A 21,234-nucleotide genomic window follows, 5' to 3' on the forward strand; every position below is an offset into this window, starting at 1 on the left:
GAGAACTAAAGAAAGACAGTCATGATATGGCAAACCAAATTGTGTACAGTTAAAACAAACTGAGAAACTTTTAAGAACGGAAGACATTCATCAGAGAAAGCTCATAAAATCAGTTTACTTACTATAATAAAATAGCCCTGTAAGCATGCCACTGTGTGCAAAAGAAAGTTTAAAAAACATTGTTTCATTGTTAACATATTATTATAAGCAACCGGTTATGTTTTAGGCATTTTTACCCCAGCCTTTCCTGTTTCTCAGAGCTAATAAAGTATCAACTTACTATTTTTTTTAATCTTTATTTATTTTTGAGAGAGACAGAGAGAGAGAGAGTATAAGCAGGGGAGGGGCAGAGAGAGAAAGGGAGATACAGAATCCAAGGCAGGCTCCAGGCTCTGAGCTGTCAGCACAGATCTAGATGCGGGGCTCGAACTCACGGACCACAAGATCATGACCTGAGCTGAAGTTGGACACTCAATCGACTAAGCCACCCAGGTGGGTGCCCCTCAACTTACTATTTTTAATGTGAAATGCAAAAGTTTAATATGACAATAGAAAGTAATTTTTAAAACTACTGTTCTATTTATTTGTTACCTAAATTTTCACTGCTGTTTGAAATACAACATAAATCATACTTATATTGCTTTTCAATGTTTATTTATTTATTTTGAAGGTGGAGGGGCACAGAGAGAGAAAAAGAAAGAATCCCAAGCAGGCTCTACCTTATCAGCACAGAGTCCAATGTGGGGAACTCACGATCCGTGAGATCATGACCTGAGGTGAAATAAAGAGTCAGCGCTTAACCAATTGAGCCACCCAAGCGCCTCTATATTGATTTCTGAAGTTCTCTGTCAACTGAGGACAAATTTTTACAGAGCTAAGGAATGAAACCGTTTTCAATGTAACAGTATCTATTCTATGTATAATGGTTTATAAAACTTCTACTTTCATTAATTTAATCCTTCCTTTTTTTTGTAACATAGATATTATTTTCTCTATTATATAAATGAAGAAGTCAGATCCCAAGATCCCTTATCTGGTTGAAAGCCTAAGTCAAGACTTGAACTACATAGCCTGACACAAAATCCAGTGTTCCATGCCATCACCTTTCCTGTTTTTACCATATTCATTACCAAAGGAAAAAGAAAACAAAAACACCCACTTCAGTTTGCTGACTCTAAACACAAGAGACTTCTATCTGGAATCTTATGTAAAGAGACTCTAGGGGTGCCTCATTTGCTCAGTAGGTTAAGTGTCCAACTTTGGCACAGGTCATGATCTCACGGTTAGTGAGTTCGAGCCCCGCATCAGGCTCTGTGCTGACAGCTCAGAGCCTGGAACCTGCTTTGGATTCTGTGTCTCCCTCTCTCTCTGCCCCTCCTCTACCCCCTCACAGTCAGTCTCTGTCTCTCAAAAATAAATAAAACATTAAACAAAACAAGAGAGTCTAGTAAAATATGTCTTAAAAATAATAAATATTTTCTGTTAAATAGCTATAAATTAAACCATTAAAAAAAATTCTTAGTCACCTGCTTCTACTCCCTGTACCCACCCTGCTCTCCTAACACTTTATACTAAAGCTATCTAAAAGTTTTCAATGAATAATATCTTGCTCTGAAAATACAATGGAAAATGCCACCACTATTCTCTTTTGCTGCTCCTCTCTGCTATAGGGGGAAGCTTTGGGTTTTTAGTTAAAGTAACATCTGCTTTTATCCACAAGGGCCATACCAAAGTCAAAGATTGCAGTTAAAGATTCATTGCAGAGCAAATGAATCTTATTAAAAGGAGGAAAGATTTAAATTGGACATTCTATTTTTTAAAATGAAGAGTAAAATAAAAATCACAATGTTTGATTAAGCATTAGGTCAACATATCAGTCAAACATATCTACTCCTTTGAACTATTTACTTACCAGAGACATTTCTCTTTTAGTATTCCTAAATAAAAATACAATTCAATCCTTACAGGTATCTATTACATCATTAACTTTTATTAAATACTATCTAATCTATTAGTTTTATGAAAGACATATGTGTGTATAAATAACATCCACATAAATTCAAATTACCTTGATAGTTTTGTCCATATCTCCATAGCACAGGGAGTTAAGAGAGATTTTAAAAGGCCTCCAAACAGGATTCAAGTTATTTTTAATAACCTGTAAAGATTCCAAGACTAGTTAGAAAAATATTCAGTTCATTAACATTTTCCCTTCCTTTTCCTAGATTCTTGCTATACTCTCACAATCATCCTTCACCTCTTCACCCAGTCAACTTTTTCAATGAGAAACTAGGTAGGACAATATTATACAATTGTTATAAGAAAAATGTGACAGATACATTCTGAGAAAAGAAAAAAACTACTTGGAAAATTTATTTTACCCATCACAAGGTACATTTAGAAACTACTAATAGTTGATTCTGTTGGAAACCAGGGTTTTCATTGCAGGACATAGAAGATTCAAATTTGGAATAAAAAAAGGATGAGAAAGAATCTGGGTTGGACTTGAATTGAAAATAGTCTAAATTGATGACTTAAAATTGTTATAAATATACATACACATAATAAACAGATATACACAAATACACATTTCCTAGCTCTGTCCATTGAAAAGACCTGAATGCAATGACATCTGGGTAGCAATGAATACATCTAGCACTACTCTCTTAAGGGTTGATGGGGGGTGGGAAGGAGGGGAGGGTGGGTAATAGGTATTGAGGAGGGCACCTTTTGGGATGAGCACTGGGTGCTGTATGGAAACCAATTTGACAATAAATTTCATATATTGAAAAAAAATAATTTATTTATTTTTAATTTACATCCAAGTTAGTATATGGTGCAACAATGATTTCAGGAGTAGATTCCTTAATAGCACTACTGTTTTAAAGGAACTGGGTTCCTCAAGAGAAATGGCTCATTCTGGACCTGGGATAGGGTGAGCACAAGGTGACCTGAGAATATACTTTAATATAAAGTAAGCGAATGAAGGGTGTCTGGCTGGCTCAGTCTGAAGAGCATATGACTCCTGATCTGGGGGTAATGAGTTTGAGCCCCACATTGGTATAGACACTACTAATAAATAAATAAATAAATAAATAAGCTTAAAAAAAACATAAATATGGGGCACCTGGGTGGCTCAGTTGGTTATCATAGTAAGATCTGGTGGTCACCAGCTTAAACAAGTAGAACAAGGTTGGCAACATCAATACTGGACAACCTGATACTATGGGTCCCTTGATGATGCAAAGCAAGATGCACACATAATGTTCTTGATGGAAATGCTTGATTTGGATACAATCGTAAGGAAACAGAAGACTCAGAATGTTGGACACACTAGCCTTGATTATTCAGGAGATTCAATGGCATGAAGAAAGATATAAGGCAGAAAGGGAGAAGAATCATATATACTGGGAACATAAGAACCCAATGCAAAATGTGAACCTTGAATTGATCCTGGACAAAACACAAATGTGTGTGTGTGTGTGTGTGTGTGTGTGTGTGTGTGTGTGTGTATAATGTGTGAGACAACTGGGGAAATCTGAAGTTAAAGGATATACTGGGTGATATTATGAATCCATATTAATTCTCTCAAGTGTAGTTGTGTAGGAGAATGCCCTTGTTCTTGAGAAATACCTGTTGTAGTATTAAGATGAAGGGAATTGATACCTGAAGCCTACATTAGGACAGTTTTGCAAATGGGAACTATATGTGTGCATGGGTGCATGCATATGTGTGTGTGTGTGTGTGTGTGTGTGTGTGTGTAAGTGAGAGAGAAAGAACACACATACAGATATGACCAGTTGGTAAGTCTAGGTGAAGGATACACAGGTATACATTTTAGTGCTTTTTACAGGGTCTTAAATATTTCAAAATAAAAATTTTGCTAATAATTCAGCATAGTAGCACTTCCTCATGAAAAGAAGAAAAAAAATGAAAAAAATGAGTATGTTGATCTTGCATCTCTGGCTATATATGTCTGAACTCAGATTGATATTTTTATAAATTTAAATTTTTTTAAAATTTAGATTACTAGAATTCTAACAGAAACCTCAACTCTACTTTTTCAAATTCAGATATTCACCTCTGTTCGATGAACCATTAGCCAGTTTCCATCAGATGTCTGCTTGTGGAATTCCAGGTATGGATCTGACTTTCCAAATAGATCCTACATTAAAAAAAAGAAATCAATTCTTCTCCTTTGAAACCATGTAAAACCATACTTTATACATGTTACGTGTTAGCAATATCAAAAGTCTAACTCCATAGTACAGATATATACAGCACAGAACAGTAGTAAATACAAATCTCACCTTCCTCATGAACTTATAAACTTGTGGATGTCTACAAGGGGAACTATTAAGGCATTTGTGATAAATGCTCATAATCCTATGTATCACAACTTCACTTCTCAAAAAACATGAGAACATTGCTATAAAATATAATGAAGAATAGGACCCATAATCAATAAAATATGTTTTGGGCTTGTTTTCATTATTAACAGTATTCATTTGCATAGCACTGAATAGTTTGATATAAATGCCATCCCAAACATTAGTCATACTATATGAAGGGCAGAGCAGTTATCAGCAATAAAATGGATTCAGAGAGGTTAAATAACTTTGCCAAGATCACACATCTAATTTAATTGATGGATCTGAGTCTTGACTTTATATCTTATCCTTCTATGTCCAACACTCTTTCCCCAATTCCACACATTTCTTTACATACATAAGGGAGTAGAGGTAAATATGTAGAGTGCATAATAGAATTATTTCAAGGGTACAAAATACATCTTCTTTTTCCTCTGTAATTCACCACAGCACCTGTACAATGCTGAAGCACACTGAGTGTTCAAAAATACCCTTATCACTATCCTCAACAAACACACACACACACACACACACACACACACACACACAGATAAAATTCTGGAAGAATGACCAAATCACTCACAGAGGTCAAACTTAAGCAGAGATTATAAATGATTTTGTTTTCTCATTTTTGTTTGTTTTCATTTTGAAATTTCCATACTCCTTAGAATATATTACTTATTATTTGTCAAAATGAAAAGACACCTGTTACATCAGGATCTCTTTACTTTTTAAAATTTTTTTAATGTTTATTTATTTTTGAGAGAGAGAGAGAGACACAGCATGAGCGGGGGAGGGGCAGAGAGAGAGGGAGACAGAGAATCTGAAGCAGGCTCCAGGCTCTGAGCAGTCAGCACAGAGCCCGATGCTGGGCTTGAACTCACAAACAGTGAGATCATGACCTGAGCCAAAGCTGGACACCTAACCGACTGAGCCACCCAGGAGCCCCAAAAAGACACCTGTTAACTCCACAGTAATGTATGCAGTTAATGTCCTTGAACTGAAGATTTTCTGAGTCCTAAATTAACCTCAGTATTAAATTAAGAACTAAGATAATGTTACTTCCCTCCTCAGCAGTTCAATGTCAAGCAAGTAACATATTTGGTACAGTCAAAAATATAAACACAAGGGTGCTTGGCTGGCTTAGTCTAAAAAGCATGTGACTCTTGACCTTGGAGTCATGAGTTTGAGCCCCATGTTGAGTGAGAATACTTAAATAAATAAACTTTTAATGTATATATGGGTATATAAACACAAAGGCTATGCAGAACTTTTAAAATTTAACCTTATCGCTAAGAAGAGTCTTAAGAATCAGGGGCGACTGTGTGGCTCAGTCGTTTAAGCATCCAACTCTTGGTTTTGGCTCAAGTCATGATCTCAAGGTTCGTGGGATGGAGCCCTGCATCGGGGTCTGTGCTGACAGCATGGAACCTGCTTGGGATGCTCTCTCTCTCCCCCTCCCCTGCTTGCCCATATGCGCATACTCTCCCTCTCTCAAAATAAATAAATAAACTCTAAAAAAGAATCAGTGTAATAAGTCTCTCTGTGAACCATTTTACAATAGCACTTTAGAAAAGTTAACTTTCTAAAAACACATTAATGTACCCTGTCTGGCCTATCTTAGAAATAAACCTATGAGAAGGGCAGAATCATTATCATTCTGAAGGTTAGACAACAAACGTTGTTTGAAAGTTCATGAAATTGTCAGTAGTAGAATTAAAATAAGAATTATAAGTTCCTGACTCAGACCTCCATAACATGTTAAGTGATGAAAGCAAGGTGGAGGAAGTGTGTATATGTACATAATATATATATATATATATATATATATATATATATATATATACACATACACACACACATATATATACACACACATATATACACATATATACACACACATATATATGTATGAAGGTATATATGTATGTATGTTACAGTTATCCAAGGCCTGGGGGTAGGGAATATAAATACAAATACATACATACATATACACATACATATCTATCTATATGGACATATCAATATACACACACATATACATATGTGTATACACAGAGACACATAAATTACATAAACATACACACACACAAAAAATCTTAGATTTTTTATAAAATTAAACAATTAAACCATAGAACAAATTAAAAAAAATTACTACCTACCAAGACGAAAAAAGAAAAAAGAGTGGATGGGGAAAGATGCTAAATTTCTTGACTATATCTAATAATATAGATTTGGCTTTGAAACCATATAAATCTTTTACATAATTATAAAAGTAAGTTAAATTTTTAAAAATTGAAAATAATCCCTAAATTTCAAAAGCAAAATTCAATTATGTGTCATTGTGATAGAATAATAACTAAAAGATTTCTTTAAACCAAAAGAATTTGAAAATACAACCCATGTAGAATATATAACCCTAAAAACAAAAACAACTTCAAAGAGGGGTGCCTGGCTGGCTCAGTTAGTAGAGCATGCAGTTCTTGATCTCAGGGTCATGAGTTCAAGCTTCACATTGGGTATAGAGATTATATATATCAATCGATTAATCAATCAATAAAATTTTAAAAAAGAATTTCAAGGGGCGCCTGGGTGGCTCGGTTGGTTAAGCGTCTGACTTCGGCTCAGGTCGTGATCTCATGGTTCGTGGGTTCAAGCCCCACATCAGGTTCTGTGCTAACATCTCAGAGCCTGGAGGCCTGCTCCTCCCACACTCATGTTCTGTGTGTGTGTGTGTGTGTGTGTCTCTCTCTCTCAAAAATAAATAAACATTAAAAAAAATTTTTTTAAAGAATTTCAAAGAAAGCTCAAACTGTTTCCAGTAAAAATATTGTTAAAGATAATGTGGATAATTTTATTCTGAAACTATTAGATATTATAAAAGGCACAACAGATAAACAGTTATGTTAACATCCTTACGAAATGAGATTTTCAGCATAAGAGACAGGAGGTGTAAATATAGAATTAAAGAAGTAAAGCCCTGTAATTCTGTATCTGAACTGGAAATACCTGTATAAATTTATGATTTAGTTTTTCTTTTAAAAACAAAAACAAAACAGTCTTTCCTCTGTCTACTAAAAAGCCTTAGAAACAATAAGTGGCAATAATCAACAATAAGCACCCCTAGCACCAGACTGGTCTCTAAACAACAATTTCCACTAAAACATAATAAGGCTTCTTTTAATCTGCCAGTCTGGGGAAGAAATTAGATAAAATAATCCTGGAACATCTTGTCATGCCACAGAACAATGAAGCCATCCAAAGATTCCTGGAGATATGCCAGTTGACTTCAGGAACAAATTTAAAGAGATTCCCAAAGGCCAAAGTTAAGATAATTTAAGCATCAATAAAAGTTCACTGATAAAGAGCTCATATAATACTAAAAATAAAAAACAACAAACAAATCCTCATTGTCACATTTAGAGGATAATAGGGAACCAACTTATTCTGAGAAATTGTATATATTGGGGGGAAAAAATCAAACATTTTAATTTGCTTCCTGTACAATAATATCTCAGAATAAATAAATACCCAACATGGGTAAGAATACTTCTCTTTATGGAACTATCCTCATTAATAAATAAAGAAACAATGATAGAGTGAGAATCTCACTATTTAAAGGACTCTGAATAAAATAATATATCTAGGTAGTACAGTTATCATCAATGTTCACTAACATCCCAACAAGACAGAACTCAACAATGTGAGCCTCCTGATATAATGCCACCACCTATGAAACTGCTGTAACAAAATACCATCAAAATATCATCAGATCATTCCTCTAGATTCAATCACCAGCTTATACAAATCAGGAAATAAAGGTGGAGAGATAAACATGTTAAATGATACCACAAGTATTTAATCAGCTATATGCAGAATATTAAAACATCCTTAGGACAAAGGAGTCAGTTTCTTTATTGAATAAATTGCATGATGGATGGATGGATGGATGGATGGGATGAAGGGAGAAAATGAGGGGGAATAATGGAAAGAGGGAGGAAGAAAATAAAAGAAAGGGGGAATTTATGGATTAAAAAAGATTTAAGACATACCAACCAATTATAATATTAAAAGAGTCTTTGGAGATACACCAGAATATTTACAGATGAAATGATATGATGTCTGGGAGGAGAGAAGGTAGATAGGGGTGGAGATAAAACAAAATTGGCCCTGAGTTAGAAGTGTTGAAGATGGGTTATGGGGACATGCAGATGTTTTTTAAATGCTATTCTTTGTATGTTTAATTTTCTCCAAAATAAAAATAGTTCCTGGCTACTAGTCTAAGATGTTTACAAAGTGAATTGTAAGGTAAATGCAAATGATAAAAATTTGATTGGATTATGTAATTAGGTATAAAAATCACTCAAAGAATTATACTAATTCATGCCATAGACTAAGTTGTTGTGTTATTATGTACTGGTACTCCTCCTTCATTTAAAAAAAAAAAAAACATTCACTTTTGGAGGCAAAGAGGAAAATCCATAATTAACAGAACATAAAATTTTTCCTTCTTTCCCTAAAGTAATCCAACAACACTCTCTCAAATAACTTTTACAATAACATTAATGCTTTTATTAACTCTTCTTTTAAGATAGACAAATCCTTTGATAACATCTAGAGGAAAGAGGTTAAGGAAAATAGATTCTGCTTAAAAATAGACTGAAAAGCAGAATTTGGAAGTAACTAAATACTAAGTGATGTTCAGATGATGGACTTCATAATGCTAATTGCATTATTATTTTTTTCAAAAAGGAATCAATGTGAGGCAAAACATGGCATCCTTGTGGAAATGTGCATCAACTACTCACCTTATTGTCCAGTTTTCTTGCCTCCATTTCAAATAAGACCACTCTGTTATCTTTTATTTCTTCAGCTGAAATCTATAAGTGGATTTCATAAGGTAAGTGAAAGACAATATGTTTTAGGGGTTCTGATAAACTTAGGAAGTACTGATTGATTGTTATTGTGAGTAAATCATACCTAGAGAACACTTTAAATTGAACTTTAAACTGAACTATCAGATCAATAATTTTCATCCAATGTAACTGAAAAACTGTTCTACTTAAAAACAAATTCCAGGCTATCATGACCCCAAGGGCAATAAAGCTAACTACTGTAATGCTCTCTGTCCCACAGAAGTCAACACCCCAAAGACACTTAACATTCTTCTGTCTCAGGAAATTTAAACCAGAGCAACAGTTGTGTGGTGAAATGTACTTGACAAGGACAATAACCCTCAAACATGGCCTCTCAGGGAGCCAGCCTTCTATTCTTGGATAAAGTTCAAAACTACTGCTCCAGGCAGTGATAACCTGGACAGAAACTCTGGAAGATAATTATCTTATTCTATTATTTAGAGGTACTTATTTAAAGTGTAGCATTATATAATTTGAAATCTAAAACAGTATAAACCATATACTCATTTGCCTAGGACCAATAATCAGCAATGGAAAAATCTGAGTGGACGGATGGGTTGCAGAGTGCAAGCACAAAAAAGATAGTTAAGAGTTGAGAGGCTCAATGGGCATGGCATGATATAGAACCGTTTGGAATAAAATCCATTATGCAAAGTTTCTGTCCTATTAAGGGAACTATGTTTGCTTGTAGAGGGTCAAACTGGTCCATTCAGATGATTAAGTTGTTTCTCTCTAGCTTGGGAATTTACACTTCCATGGGGGAGAGGCAAGTATCACCAAGGTGCACCTGATTCCATGGGCAACTTAAAAGACTCAAAGAAGGAATTCCCACACTGCATTTTTCTCCTTCTTTTTTGACCCAATATATTTCCCATTTTGTGATCATTATAAGGCAAGTGCCAATGAAGGGCAACATTCAAGATCAAATGATAAAAGCATGGCTACAGAGTATATTTGTCTGGTATGTATAGTTTCAGCATGTCCTATCATGCTAAATGTTTTCAGGCAAAAGACACATATCTTATTGTTACCGTAATGGTCCCTTTCCCCGCAGGTTTGCCATTTTTAAGCACCAGTGGTCGAGTTAGCCTCTTACTGGACACAATCTGTTAAAATTGGAAAGTGATACAAAGAGCTATTTCACTTCAACATGTAAATTTTTAAGCTGAATGGTTTGAAAAAAGAGTTGAGTATAAAGTAGACTTAAGTCATTACATATGGAAACATTAAGTCAATTCCTTAAAGACTGAGAGATTATAAAACACATCTATTTATTTAAAACCCACTGGAAAAGATTTCCACAGAGCCAATCCTGACAGATACAATCTTCCTAACCACTAGTTTCTTTATCAACTACTTCAAAGTTTAACTGCTTCCCTGTAATGGAAAAAGAGGGCCAGATTCTCTTCACATACACTAATCACTGACCTGAAAACCCTGTAGGTAAGAGGTGGGCCTCAGAACACTCAAAAATGGGATTCAATTTTTCAACTGACATATAACTTTGATATAACCCCCATAAAATATCATTTTGATAAGCAAACCATAAAAGACTCTTAAATACAGGAACAGCCTTAGGGTTGAAGGGGTGACGGGCATTAAGGAGGGCTCTTTTCGGGATGAGCACTGGGTGTGATATGTAAGAGATAAATCACTGGGTTCTACTCCTGAAGCCAAGACTACACTGTGTGTTAACTAACTTGAATATAAATTAAAAAAAAAAAGGAAATTAAAACTGGAAAAAATATATCATTTTGATTAAAACAATAGAGTACTCTCAAACAGAGAGGTACTCTCAAACAGAAAATCTCTGAAATTCATCATAATTTTAGCTACAATGTGATTTTTTTTCCAAAAAATAACTACTACTTTAATTTCCTCTTTGATACTATTCATTAAAGTTTTAGAAAACCAACCAGCTTTTGTCCTTGAGAATAGGAAATACCAAGATCCACAAACAATTCAACACTGAAAAATAAATAAATCTAAGCAATAAATGTCACCCACTGAAAAACAATGGCTGCTCCCTCCTGAGATCTTTCCAGCTGTTTTGCAATGGTCATGATCTCTCCTTAGAAGTCAGACTCTGAGCTAGGAGCTAAATGGTGAGCCTACAGACATACCTGTACCCTGATAAAATCTGTCATATACTGGAAAGATGGATAATTAAGCAACTATAATACAATGTGGTGGATTGTAAGACAGGAGCAGTAGAGAGTACCAGCTGAGATTAGGGTTGTGCTCCAAACTACTCAAGGTGTTCAGAGATGCTTACTTGGGGAGGAAGGCTTACACTGATGTACCTAATGTTTAGGAAGAGCAAGCCAGGTAGAGGGATGGTGTTGGGCCATCGGGGATCTAGTGGGACCAGTCACATTAGTTAGAACATCAGAGAAGTTGATGTTATTTTGAAAGCGTTTATGACTTAAACATAAGAAAAAACTGTACTGAAATATGTAAATAGGAAACCTGTAAATAGTACACAAAGCAGCTAGAGCAATGGTATTACGTACTGAAATGCTGAAATGACAAATGAAACATGTCTAAAAAAAAAAAAGGAAAAGAAACACCCCAACGAAAAAGAATTAATGGGCTCTGCCAAAAACACACAGTTCCTGCCCTTATGAAAAATAAGATAAATTATGTAATGTTCAAACCAAACATATATATATGAACCAGGGCTTTAAAGTGATTACATGTTTTTCAACTCTAAAAATTAAACTAATGAGCACTTATCAAAAATGCCCAATTCTCTGGTTAAAATTTAGACGCAAGATAGTACAACAGCTAATTATACTCACTTGTCCAAGGGTACATTCAAATTCTCCTAAGAAGTCATCATCACTCAGCACGACGGTTTTGTTGTCAATGTCATAAATCCCAAATTTCAATTTCTGAACCACTTCAAAGTAGTAATCAATAATAAATGTCTTGGAAAATGTGGGATTCAAGCAATTCTTAATCCTTTCTGTGCGATCAACCTATACTCCCCCCAAGACAAAAAGTTTCTTCAGATCAAAATGCACTCACATTTTAGCATCTTGCTGTCCTACAGGTAACTGGATATAGGCATACTGGATAGGTAAAGGAAGTTTCTATACATAGGTGAAAAATTCCGCAATCAAGGACAAACTTGCCTAAAAAAACTGCATTAAGAGATTAATTTTAAATTGTTATTATTTTAACAATTCAAATAAGCACTTCACATTATCAAAAGAGCAATTCAGATTGCTTTTCATCTACAGAATTTAACATTACCTCATACCACTGTTGACCACTCGTATTCAAAAATAACACACATAAGGGGTCCGACTTTGACCCTACATCCATATCCAAAAGATTGTCACAGGAAATGCTCAGTTGCACCTTTGTAACACATTGGGCAGCCATCTCTCGAGCTGTGAGAAAACCAAGGAAATGAGAAAGCCAATGAAACGGTGCCTTTAAGAAGTACATGCATGCTCAATGAAATAGTGGAATTCTTAGGACAAATTGTCAGAATAGGATCACAGAATAAACTTGCTAGAATGTGACTGTCAATATATGCTCCTTGCCAATCCAGATGGCTATTAGCTCATCCCAGTGATGTTGCTTTAGTCAGATTCTCTTGCTGGGATGAAACTAATTTACTGTATGACAATAAGATGCAGCTTTTAAGATGGCCAATAAAACATACTAATCTTTTCACTTTATTAAAAGTTTTACCATTCAGAAAAAGTCCAAGCAAGTATAATCTTGATCCTTCAGTTAAACATGGTATTCAGCTGAAACAAAAGATAGATTAAACTACAACCTTTATCTTTATTTATTTAACAAGATACTGAGTGAGGTATTTTATTTTCAAAGAATTTCAGGAGCACCCGGCCGGCGCAGTTGGTAGAACGTGCAACTCTTGATCTCAGGGTTGTGGGTTCAAGCCCCATGCTGGGTGTAGAGATTGCTTAAAAATAAAATCTTTTTGGGGGGCGCCTGGGTGGCTCAGTCAGTTCAGCATCTGACTTCAGCTCAGGTCATGATCTTGCGGTCCGTGAGTTCGAGCCCCATGTCTGGCGCTATGCTGACAGCTCGGAGCCTGGAGCCCACTTCAGATTCTGTGTCTCTCTCTCTCTCTCTCTGTCCTACCCTGCTCGTGCTCTGTCTGTGTCTCAAGGATAAATAAAATAAAATATTTTTTTTAAAAAAGAATTCTATCTAAAAGTCAAACCTGGAGAATAAAAGACCCCAAGTACCCCCTCCACTCCCTATCCCATCCCCATACATTTTACAGCAGTGGTTCTCAATCTTGGCTGCTTATTGGAATAACCTGGGAAGTTTTCAAAGCGACTGATGCTAGAGTCCCACCGAAAGAGATAAGGGTGCAACCTGGGCATCAGTTTCTTGGATGACTCTAACATGTAGGCAAGGTTGGCAAACCCACTCTTCCACAGACAGCATCCAGCAAACAGGCATGGCCTAAGTTTCCTCAAGACTTGCTGAGGAATACCACAGTTAACCTAGCTTTCACACTCCCCTTCCCACTCCAACCTCTAATCAATATATGAAGATGACTGGGGACAGAGTGGAATACTTGGGAACTGGCCTTGAGAGGTGATGATATGTTGAGGGTAAGCTGCCTTCTTCCCCGAACCCAGGGAAAGAAAGAAACTGTAGGTTTCACCAAGAAAAAGAAACAGGCATTGCATTCCTTGGTTGAAAGTTCACTTAGCCAGCTGTCTAAGAGTACAGTGCAGGTTGATGGTGGTAGGACAGGTTCTGGAGGTAGGATAGTAAGATGTAGTATTTAATGCCCTTGACTTCCACTTTGAGATGAGTTGACATTCTGGGACAACAGGGACAAATCCACTCATCATCCTGTTATACTTAAACAGGATATCTGTGCTGTACAAAATGCTTAATCAGGTCTAAAATGATAAGGATTACTATGAGAAGAGCCCTTTGGCAATGTCAAAAACAACTTATGTCTCATGGAAACTCATTAATTGCTCTAATGGACGCTCTCAAAATTGTAGGGATCCTCAATGTGTGCCAAAAATCAATATCAGCATTTAATATTCCTAAATTAAAGAAGAATGAGAATGAGGTAGGTTTCATACTCTTGGTAGCTAGGAATTCCTTTTAAAAGCAATGCTGTATGTGTGTACCTTCACTTGGAAGAGAATTATTCCTTAATAAGAAACAAAATTCACATATTCCCAATTCACCTACTAAGTATCCTATTTTGTAAAATAAAACTACTATAAAGTCATATTTCTTTTTTTTTTTTTTGCCAGGTTACCTGTGTCTAAATTATTAAGTGCCAAAATACACAGTGCTGACAATATGCGCCAAAGATATCAAGATAAAGGAGAAATCACTGAAGCAGACAGAGAATTAACAGTATCAAGAGTGTGGATGAGACTTCATTCTCCAGGCTTTGAAGGACTCCATTAGGTGAAGAGGGAGACAGCATAGAAGTAGAAAAGAACCAAGACATTAGAAGACACAGTGAGGATGCCTCACTGTGTGTCACAGAAGTGAGCATCTACATTGGGGGAAACCAGGCTGGACAGGTAGGAGGGGTGAGTTTAGGGTCACTTGAGAGCCAGCTGAAGGATTTGGGGGGTGGGCAAGAAGGTGCTACTGATAGTTCTCAAACTAGGGATGGCAGGATGAAATGGCTTCTTTTAAAATGTCACTTGTGTCAAATCTCTTCTAATTCTACAGTATCTTAGAATTTAGAACATGATACCCATAAGGTCTTTATATCTAGCAATCCATGGATACAGAATTCACGAAAATTAGCATGTCTCCACACCATCTAATTCAGAAGATTAGCTATTTCCTTTTGGAAATACGCACAATGTTAAAGAGCATTTGCAATGATAGGATGAATACAATCATCATTCCTTTACAGTCTGATTTGTGAAAAAAGAAAAAGTGCTAAAAATATAGTAAGAGGCAAGAAGAAACTGGTAGGAAAAAAGAGATACCACCAAACACAAAAGCACAGAGACAATGGTCCAGTTACTTTGAATTTATCCAAATCCATGAAGTCTCTGGCATATTGACACTGGGGCCTCATCCTCAGTCTCTTCCTTGGATTCTCCATCCTTGACTTTTCTTCATCTCCTATTCCAACCCTTCATCCTCCTCCCCTCCAAGAAACTGTGAGCATCCCTTCAGGCTCTGTCACCTCCTGATGTCATGTCTACCTTTACTTCTTTTCCCTCTCAAGGCTTCAGGCATCCACTTGGCATACAGTACTCCCCAAACCTACATCCTTCAGCCTTGTCCCTATACACAATTACCTTTTCCCTATTCTACATCTACTGTATTCGGCCCTGAAGACCCTTGACTTGTCCCTTCCTCTTCATTCCCCCATAGGACAGGCTCTGGAATCAGACAGCTGAGTTCTCATCTGGATCCCACCAGTGACTTTGTCTGTGATCTCAGACAAAAGCCTTAACCTGCATATAACTTCTCGGTTTCTTCATCTACAAAATGAAAATAATAACTGTCCCTTCCTCATATAGTTGTTGTGGGGACTGAATGAATGAATATATTTAAACAGTGCCTAGTACATAGTAAGTGTTCAAAAGTTGCTTTTATTATTATTATTATTATTATTATTATTATTATTAATTTTAGAACTACCTGCCCCCAGATTCTGATCTCCTGCAGTGTATCCCATGTTTTATATTTTTTTACTATTCTATTCTGAGATGATTTCTCTAATTATTCCAACCTACACCAAGTCCCTCATTTGAATTCCTGCTGCACTAATAGTAACAGATAACTACAGTATAGGAACAAGATCAAATTTGAAGGAATGCATACCTGGGTTGAATCCTGCATCTGGTGATAGCTGCATGACCGCAAATAAATTACTTAAATGTTTTGAGCCTAGATTTCCTCATTAGTGAAAATGGAGATACCCCAAGGAAACTTATAAATCTGGAATGTGCCAGCCATCTTGCTCTTCATATCTAACCTAGAATCTATGGAATAAATATTACTTATATAATTTTTCCTTTTGCATAAGGTAGTTTAGAGTCTTGTAAATTGTACGTCAGCAGTACCCAGGATAATGCAGTACCCTGAGGACAGACTTAGAATGAACAAGGATTTCTAAAGCTTCTGAAGAACATGTAGTGTAACCAGAAAGCCCTCAAATTTCCAAGGATGGGGACACAGAAAATACAGACCATATCTGTGTGTGAAGTTAGTCTCACAGCAAAGAGACACAACACAACAGAGGAGCATTATTTTTTTCCCTAACAATGCTCATACAAGAGCTACAAAACCAACATGCCAGACACACCTGATTATGTAGTAAATTGTTGACAGTTACATAACTTAATTGCTGTTGGGACACAAATTTCCTCTATTAGCAGCATTCCCCCATGAAAATGACTGAATGCAGCCTCATTTTTATCTAGAAACTCATTATGACTGAATGACAAATGGAAGAAACTACATAAACAATCAGGTCTGGAACCTTGTTAATAGCAACATTCATGAAGATGCTCTTTTCATTTCCTTTCTATGTCATTATCCAGCACATGATACACAATTTTAAAAAGAGCAATAATAATATTCTTTTATGATGAAGAAAATAAAGTAAATGTTTTGTACCCTTTGAGGATGGGAAATAGGAGATTTGGCTGGGATAAGTGACCAGGCAGAAGAATGTGTGTGTACAACTAACGAGTCATTTTTGTATTTTACTACCCAAAAAGTAGGATGATAGAAAAGACAGAAACAGCCCCTAGGAGTGGACAACAGCGTCTCTATTATACAGATTCTTTACCAGAGAATCGTTTGGTTTCTAAAATGCAAATAACCCCCCAAAACACTAAACCTATCAACCATTCTCCTGGTCACCCTAACTTTCCTGAATCAATTATTTACTTTGAAAGAGAGAAAGAGAGTACAAGTGGGGGAGGGACAGAGAGAGGGGGAGACAGAGAATCCCAAGCAGGTTCCACGCTGTCAGCATGGAGCCTGACATGGGGCTCAGTCCCATGAACCGTGGGATCATGACCTGAGCTGAAACCAAGAGTCAGATGCTTAGCCGACTTAACCACCCAGGCGCTCCTCACTTCTGACATTTTTTAAAAAAATCATTACTGACTATCCAGGGCCTAGTCCAATTAGCTACACCTGGAATTCATGGCTTTGTCTGCATCTGCCCCCAGCCTGCCCATCTAAGTTCTTCAAGATCCATTTCAAATGACACTTTCTCCATAAAGCTGTTGCTGATACCCACCTAAAGTATATAACTACCCACTAAAGTAGTTATGTACTGACACTTTTTTCTTTCACTATTGTTACTTGTATGCATGGCTCATCACCCTTTTTATCTACTGTGAGCTGAAGACAGACACCCATGTTTTACTGCTTCCTCTTCATCCTGAAGCAGGATATCTGGCACAGGTTTTTCATGACAGAAATAGCTGTAGCTTTGGAGTCAGTATGCTTGGTTCAAATTTGCTTCCTCTTGTTAATTTGGGTGTGTCAGCTTTACCAAATTATGTCTGAACCTCAATTCCTTCATCTATAAAGTGGGGATAAAAAATTACCAGACAATTTTGGTTTGTAGGACACTCAGCATTTTGAAATATTCTATGAATGGTAGCAATTATTTTATTGACTACTCAAATATTTTAATTGACTGTCTAAGCATCAATGGCTTATTATTCAATATTAAGACATAAAACACCTTTCTCATCCTTGTTTATAAAGAACTTCTTAAGGGCTCCTAGGTGATTCAGTCAGTTAAGCATCAGACTCTTGATTTTGGCTCAGGTCATGATCTCACAGTTTGTGGGTTTGAGCCCTGCATCAGTCTCTGTGCTGTCAGCATGCTTGGGATTGTCTCCTCCCTCCCTCTCAAAATAAATATTTTTTAAAATAAAGCTTAAAAAAATAAAGAAGTTCTTAGAAGAATAATAAAAGAATGTCTAGGATTTACACAAAATTAATTTGCCAAGCAATCAGGCTTTATTATAGATAAGTGTTAATTTTCCTAAATCCTCTCAGAAGAGTTTGTTTACCTGAATAACTGCCTAGTTGGTGTATGGGGGAGAGGGGACAGAGCCAGTGGCAGTGATTCACTATTTGTCCTGTAACAATGGGGAGGGAGAAGTCAATGCCCACCCACCAATGTCTTTAGTACACTTCACTCTTTAGCTACCAAATGAGAAGGCTGGCAACATTACAAAGTTCTCAAAGGTTCCTTCTGGTTCTAATACGATGATTCACTAAATGGTATACATATTGCATCCTGGATGACCTACAATGAAAGCAAGCAAGGTAACCTTGGGGCAGCTGGAATGGGGCCCAGCAACATCAGCAGTACACAGCCCATGCGGTGTTTCTCCAATTGTGTGGCTCAGAACAGTTATAAGTGTCCCTCTCAACCCACACCCCCCAAAAGTGGGAGAAGGGTAAAATGGCAATAAGTCTAAGAGCTGCTACACCTCTTGGAGATCCCAGGTCAAATCAACAAGTGTTTACATTAAGAGGTTATTGTGCACCCACTCTCATGTTAAGGACAGCGGGGACTTGATACAGCAAAAAAAGACCTTGGAGCTCATTATAATCATACGGGGGAGATCCATTCATTCAACAATTATTCACTGATTATCTTCTATGTGTTCTAAATGGGGTAAGGGAAGAATGCAATGCAAAAGCAGAATGCCTAGCTATCTATGTATACACAGAAATACACAACATGGTAAACCTGCATGGTGCAGACAGGAAGCAGTCAAAGTGCCCTCAGAGCTGGAGAAGAAATCTATAGATTTCTACTTTTACCAAGGCTTAAAACTATATTCTGTTACAAAAGAATGTGTATTCATGTTGCCACTTGCTACTGGATTTTGGATAGAGAGTGGGAGAGGAGAGAGAGTTAATAAGTACATACAGTTGGATAAATTCTGGTTTTTGCTTTCTACAAATTTTTCAAAATGCTTCCAAATAATATATTCTCAATTTTACGAAAAAACCCTGGTAAATTGGACAGGACAAGGATTACTACTATATGGCAAGATACATCGTAACTAGGACTATAATATCTGGATTGCCCCAGAATATGTTAACAATATTCAGCACATTGTTAACTTCCAAACAACACATAGTGTGTATTAGAAAAAAAAAATTCCCCAAAAGTTTAAATTACTTGCCCAAGATAAACAAGCTGATAAGTAACAAGGCCAGCATAAGATCCCAGATCTGTCTGCTCTCGTGCCAGATGCCCTGGGAGCATTAAAGCCTGCAATTAATCATTACTTAGTATAACAGCAATAGTCTCTAATTAATTTCCCAATAGCTTTTTAGTTAGTATATGAAATGTAAATATTCAGTCTGACACAAATTAATGAACACAATCTTAAAATTAGAAGATTAATATTTAGCCTACAACTATGATTATCTTTCTTAAACAAAGACAACCAGAATAAACAGTAACGGCCAAATAGTGGAAGAACCGGAATGGTTTGTGTTTACATCACAGCAGGTCCTTTTCCAGACAGCCCATTACGTTGTGAATTACTTAAGGCGAAGAAAGCATTTTCTTCTTGCTAAAGTCTCCACACACACAGATCTACATGGGGGACACAGGATCTCAGTGCTTTCTGAATTAATGCAGCAACATTAATTCTCAGGAATATACCATACTGAATATCAAGTGAAAAACTTACATTAAAGGAATTGTACAGTAAGCTTGCCCTGTATTTATTAAGAAAGTGATGCCCACATTTGTTTTTAAACCCTGCAATGGAACACTAGAAATGGGGATAGAGAATTAGAATTAGGTCAAGCACTAAAGCACATAAATAGAGAAAAGGGCATGTTTTCTTTTCAATGTGAAAAAAGGACCAACAGGAGGGTCACTGGATTGGGAGTTGGAGAAGGCGGAAGTAGTTTTGTGTCAGTCATACCTCTGTGTGCAAGCGCTATAACTTCTCTAGGCTTGGATTTTTCAAGTGTTAATTCTAAGAGTTGAGCCAGTCAGTTTCAGTAACTTCTAAAGCCTCTTCTAGTTAATGTTCTATGACTAATTTAATTATAGTGAATACAGAACTTGTTGAGGAAGTCGTATTAAAGGCATAGAAAAATAAAAAAGTAGAAAATAGCAGAAAAATGATCAGAACCAAAAAGGGAAACGGAAGGAAAAGAACAAAATTTTCCAAATTCAACTTCCATCTCCCACTACCAAAAAAGCTGTATCTGTCTAGGATTTACACAGTTAGGTAAATACTTTCCCACCAGTTAGGTACCTTTGCTTGGAACTGTTATTAAATTTCCTGTCCCTGAGTGACTTGAAAAAGTAATGCACATCAACAAAACACAGGGCCCAACCTATTAGGTACATGCAAGATAATAAGGAAGTGAGTTTTACTACCATCCATGGAATCTCACTCCCAGCTCATATCACAGCAGCAAAAGCAATCAGCTTTTGACCACCATTTTTTTTAATGAATTTCCAGATTCTTGAATTATCCTAAATAAAATCCAGATAGCAATACTATTGCTGATACCTGAAGATGCAGAAGTGCAGAAAGATATAAAATATAAAAGTGTTCACACTTGATCACTCTTACTTTAAACACAGAAAGTATATGCTGTTTTAACCCTGTCCTTATTGCTAAAAAGTGAGCGATTAAGGCCCCTTCCTTGATTTCTCTAGAAAATTCCTAAGATTATATTGATCTGTTTTATGATTCACAGCAGGCTACAGAGTTTACTTCACATGTGTTTCAGGTTATACTGCTTTACCAATCCCTTGGCTACTTTAGATACATTTTGGAAATGTCACTGATTATATTGTCAAGCCTGTCAAATGAACAGTTCATAGTAGGTGCACTGAGTGAGGTGTTAATAAAAGTCAGAAGCAGTTACAACATCTCAATATTGCCTCACTTTATGAAACACGCATCTTGGCAAAGTTGGTTACAAAGTAAATA

The 21,234-nt window shown here is 36.3% G+C and overlaps 1 protein-coding gene across 4 annotated transcripts in view; it reads right to left on the reverse strand.

Annotated features, from left to right (window-relative positions):
- CPNE3 (copine 3) overlaps positions 1 to 21,234 on the reverse strand; it is a 47,256-nt gene that overhangs the window by 20,270 nt on the left and 5,752 nt on the right. For 2 of the 4 annotated variants that reach the window (XM_015074739.3, XM_027064279.2), the window contains exons 2-7: positions 12,545 to 12,684; positions 12,088 to 12,267; positions 10,318 to 10,392; positions 9,179 to 9,250; positions 4,082 to 4,165; positions 2,069 to 2,158 (exon numbers count right to left, since the gene is read on the reverse strand). In XM_015074739.3, coding sequence (XP_014930225.1) covers positions 2,069 to 2,158; positions 4,082 to 4,165; positions 9,179 to 9,250; positions 10,318 to 10,392; positions 12,088 to 12,267; positions 12,545 to 12,676 — 633 coding nt within the window. In that variant the 5' untranslated portion in view covers positions 12,677 to 12,684. Of the gene's footprint in view, positions 1 to 2,068; positions 2,159 to 4,081; positions 4,166 to 9,178; positions 9,251 to 10,317; positions 10,393 to 12,087; positions 12,268 to 12,544; positions 12,685 to 17,632; positions 18,135 to 21,234 lie in introns of those variants that run through there. The other 2 variants (XM_053208004.1, XM_027064280.2) reach the window with 2 other exon arrangements.

This window comes from Acinonyx jubatus, chromosome F2, assembly GCF_027475565.1.
Source record: "Acinonyx jubatus isolate Ajub_Pintada_27869175 chromosome F2, VMU_Ajub_asm_v1.0, whole genome shotgun sequence".
Taxonomy (NCBI): domain Eukaryota; kingdom Metazoa; phylum Chordata; class Mammalia; order Carnivora; family Felidae; genus Acinonyx; species Acinonyx jubatus.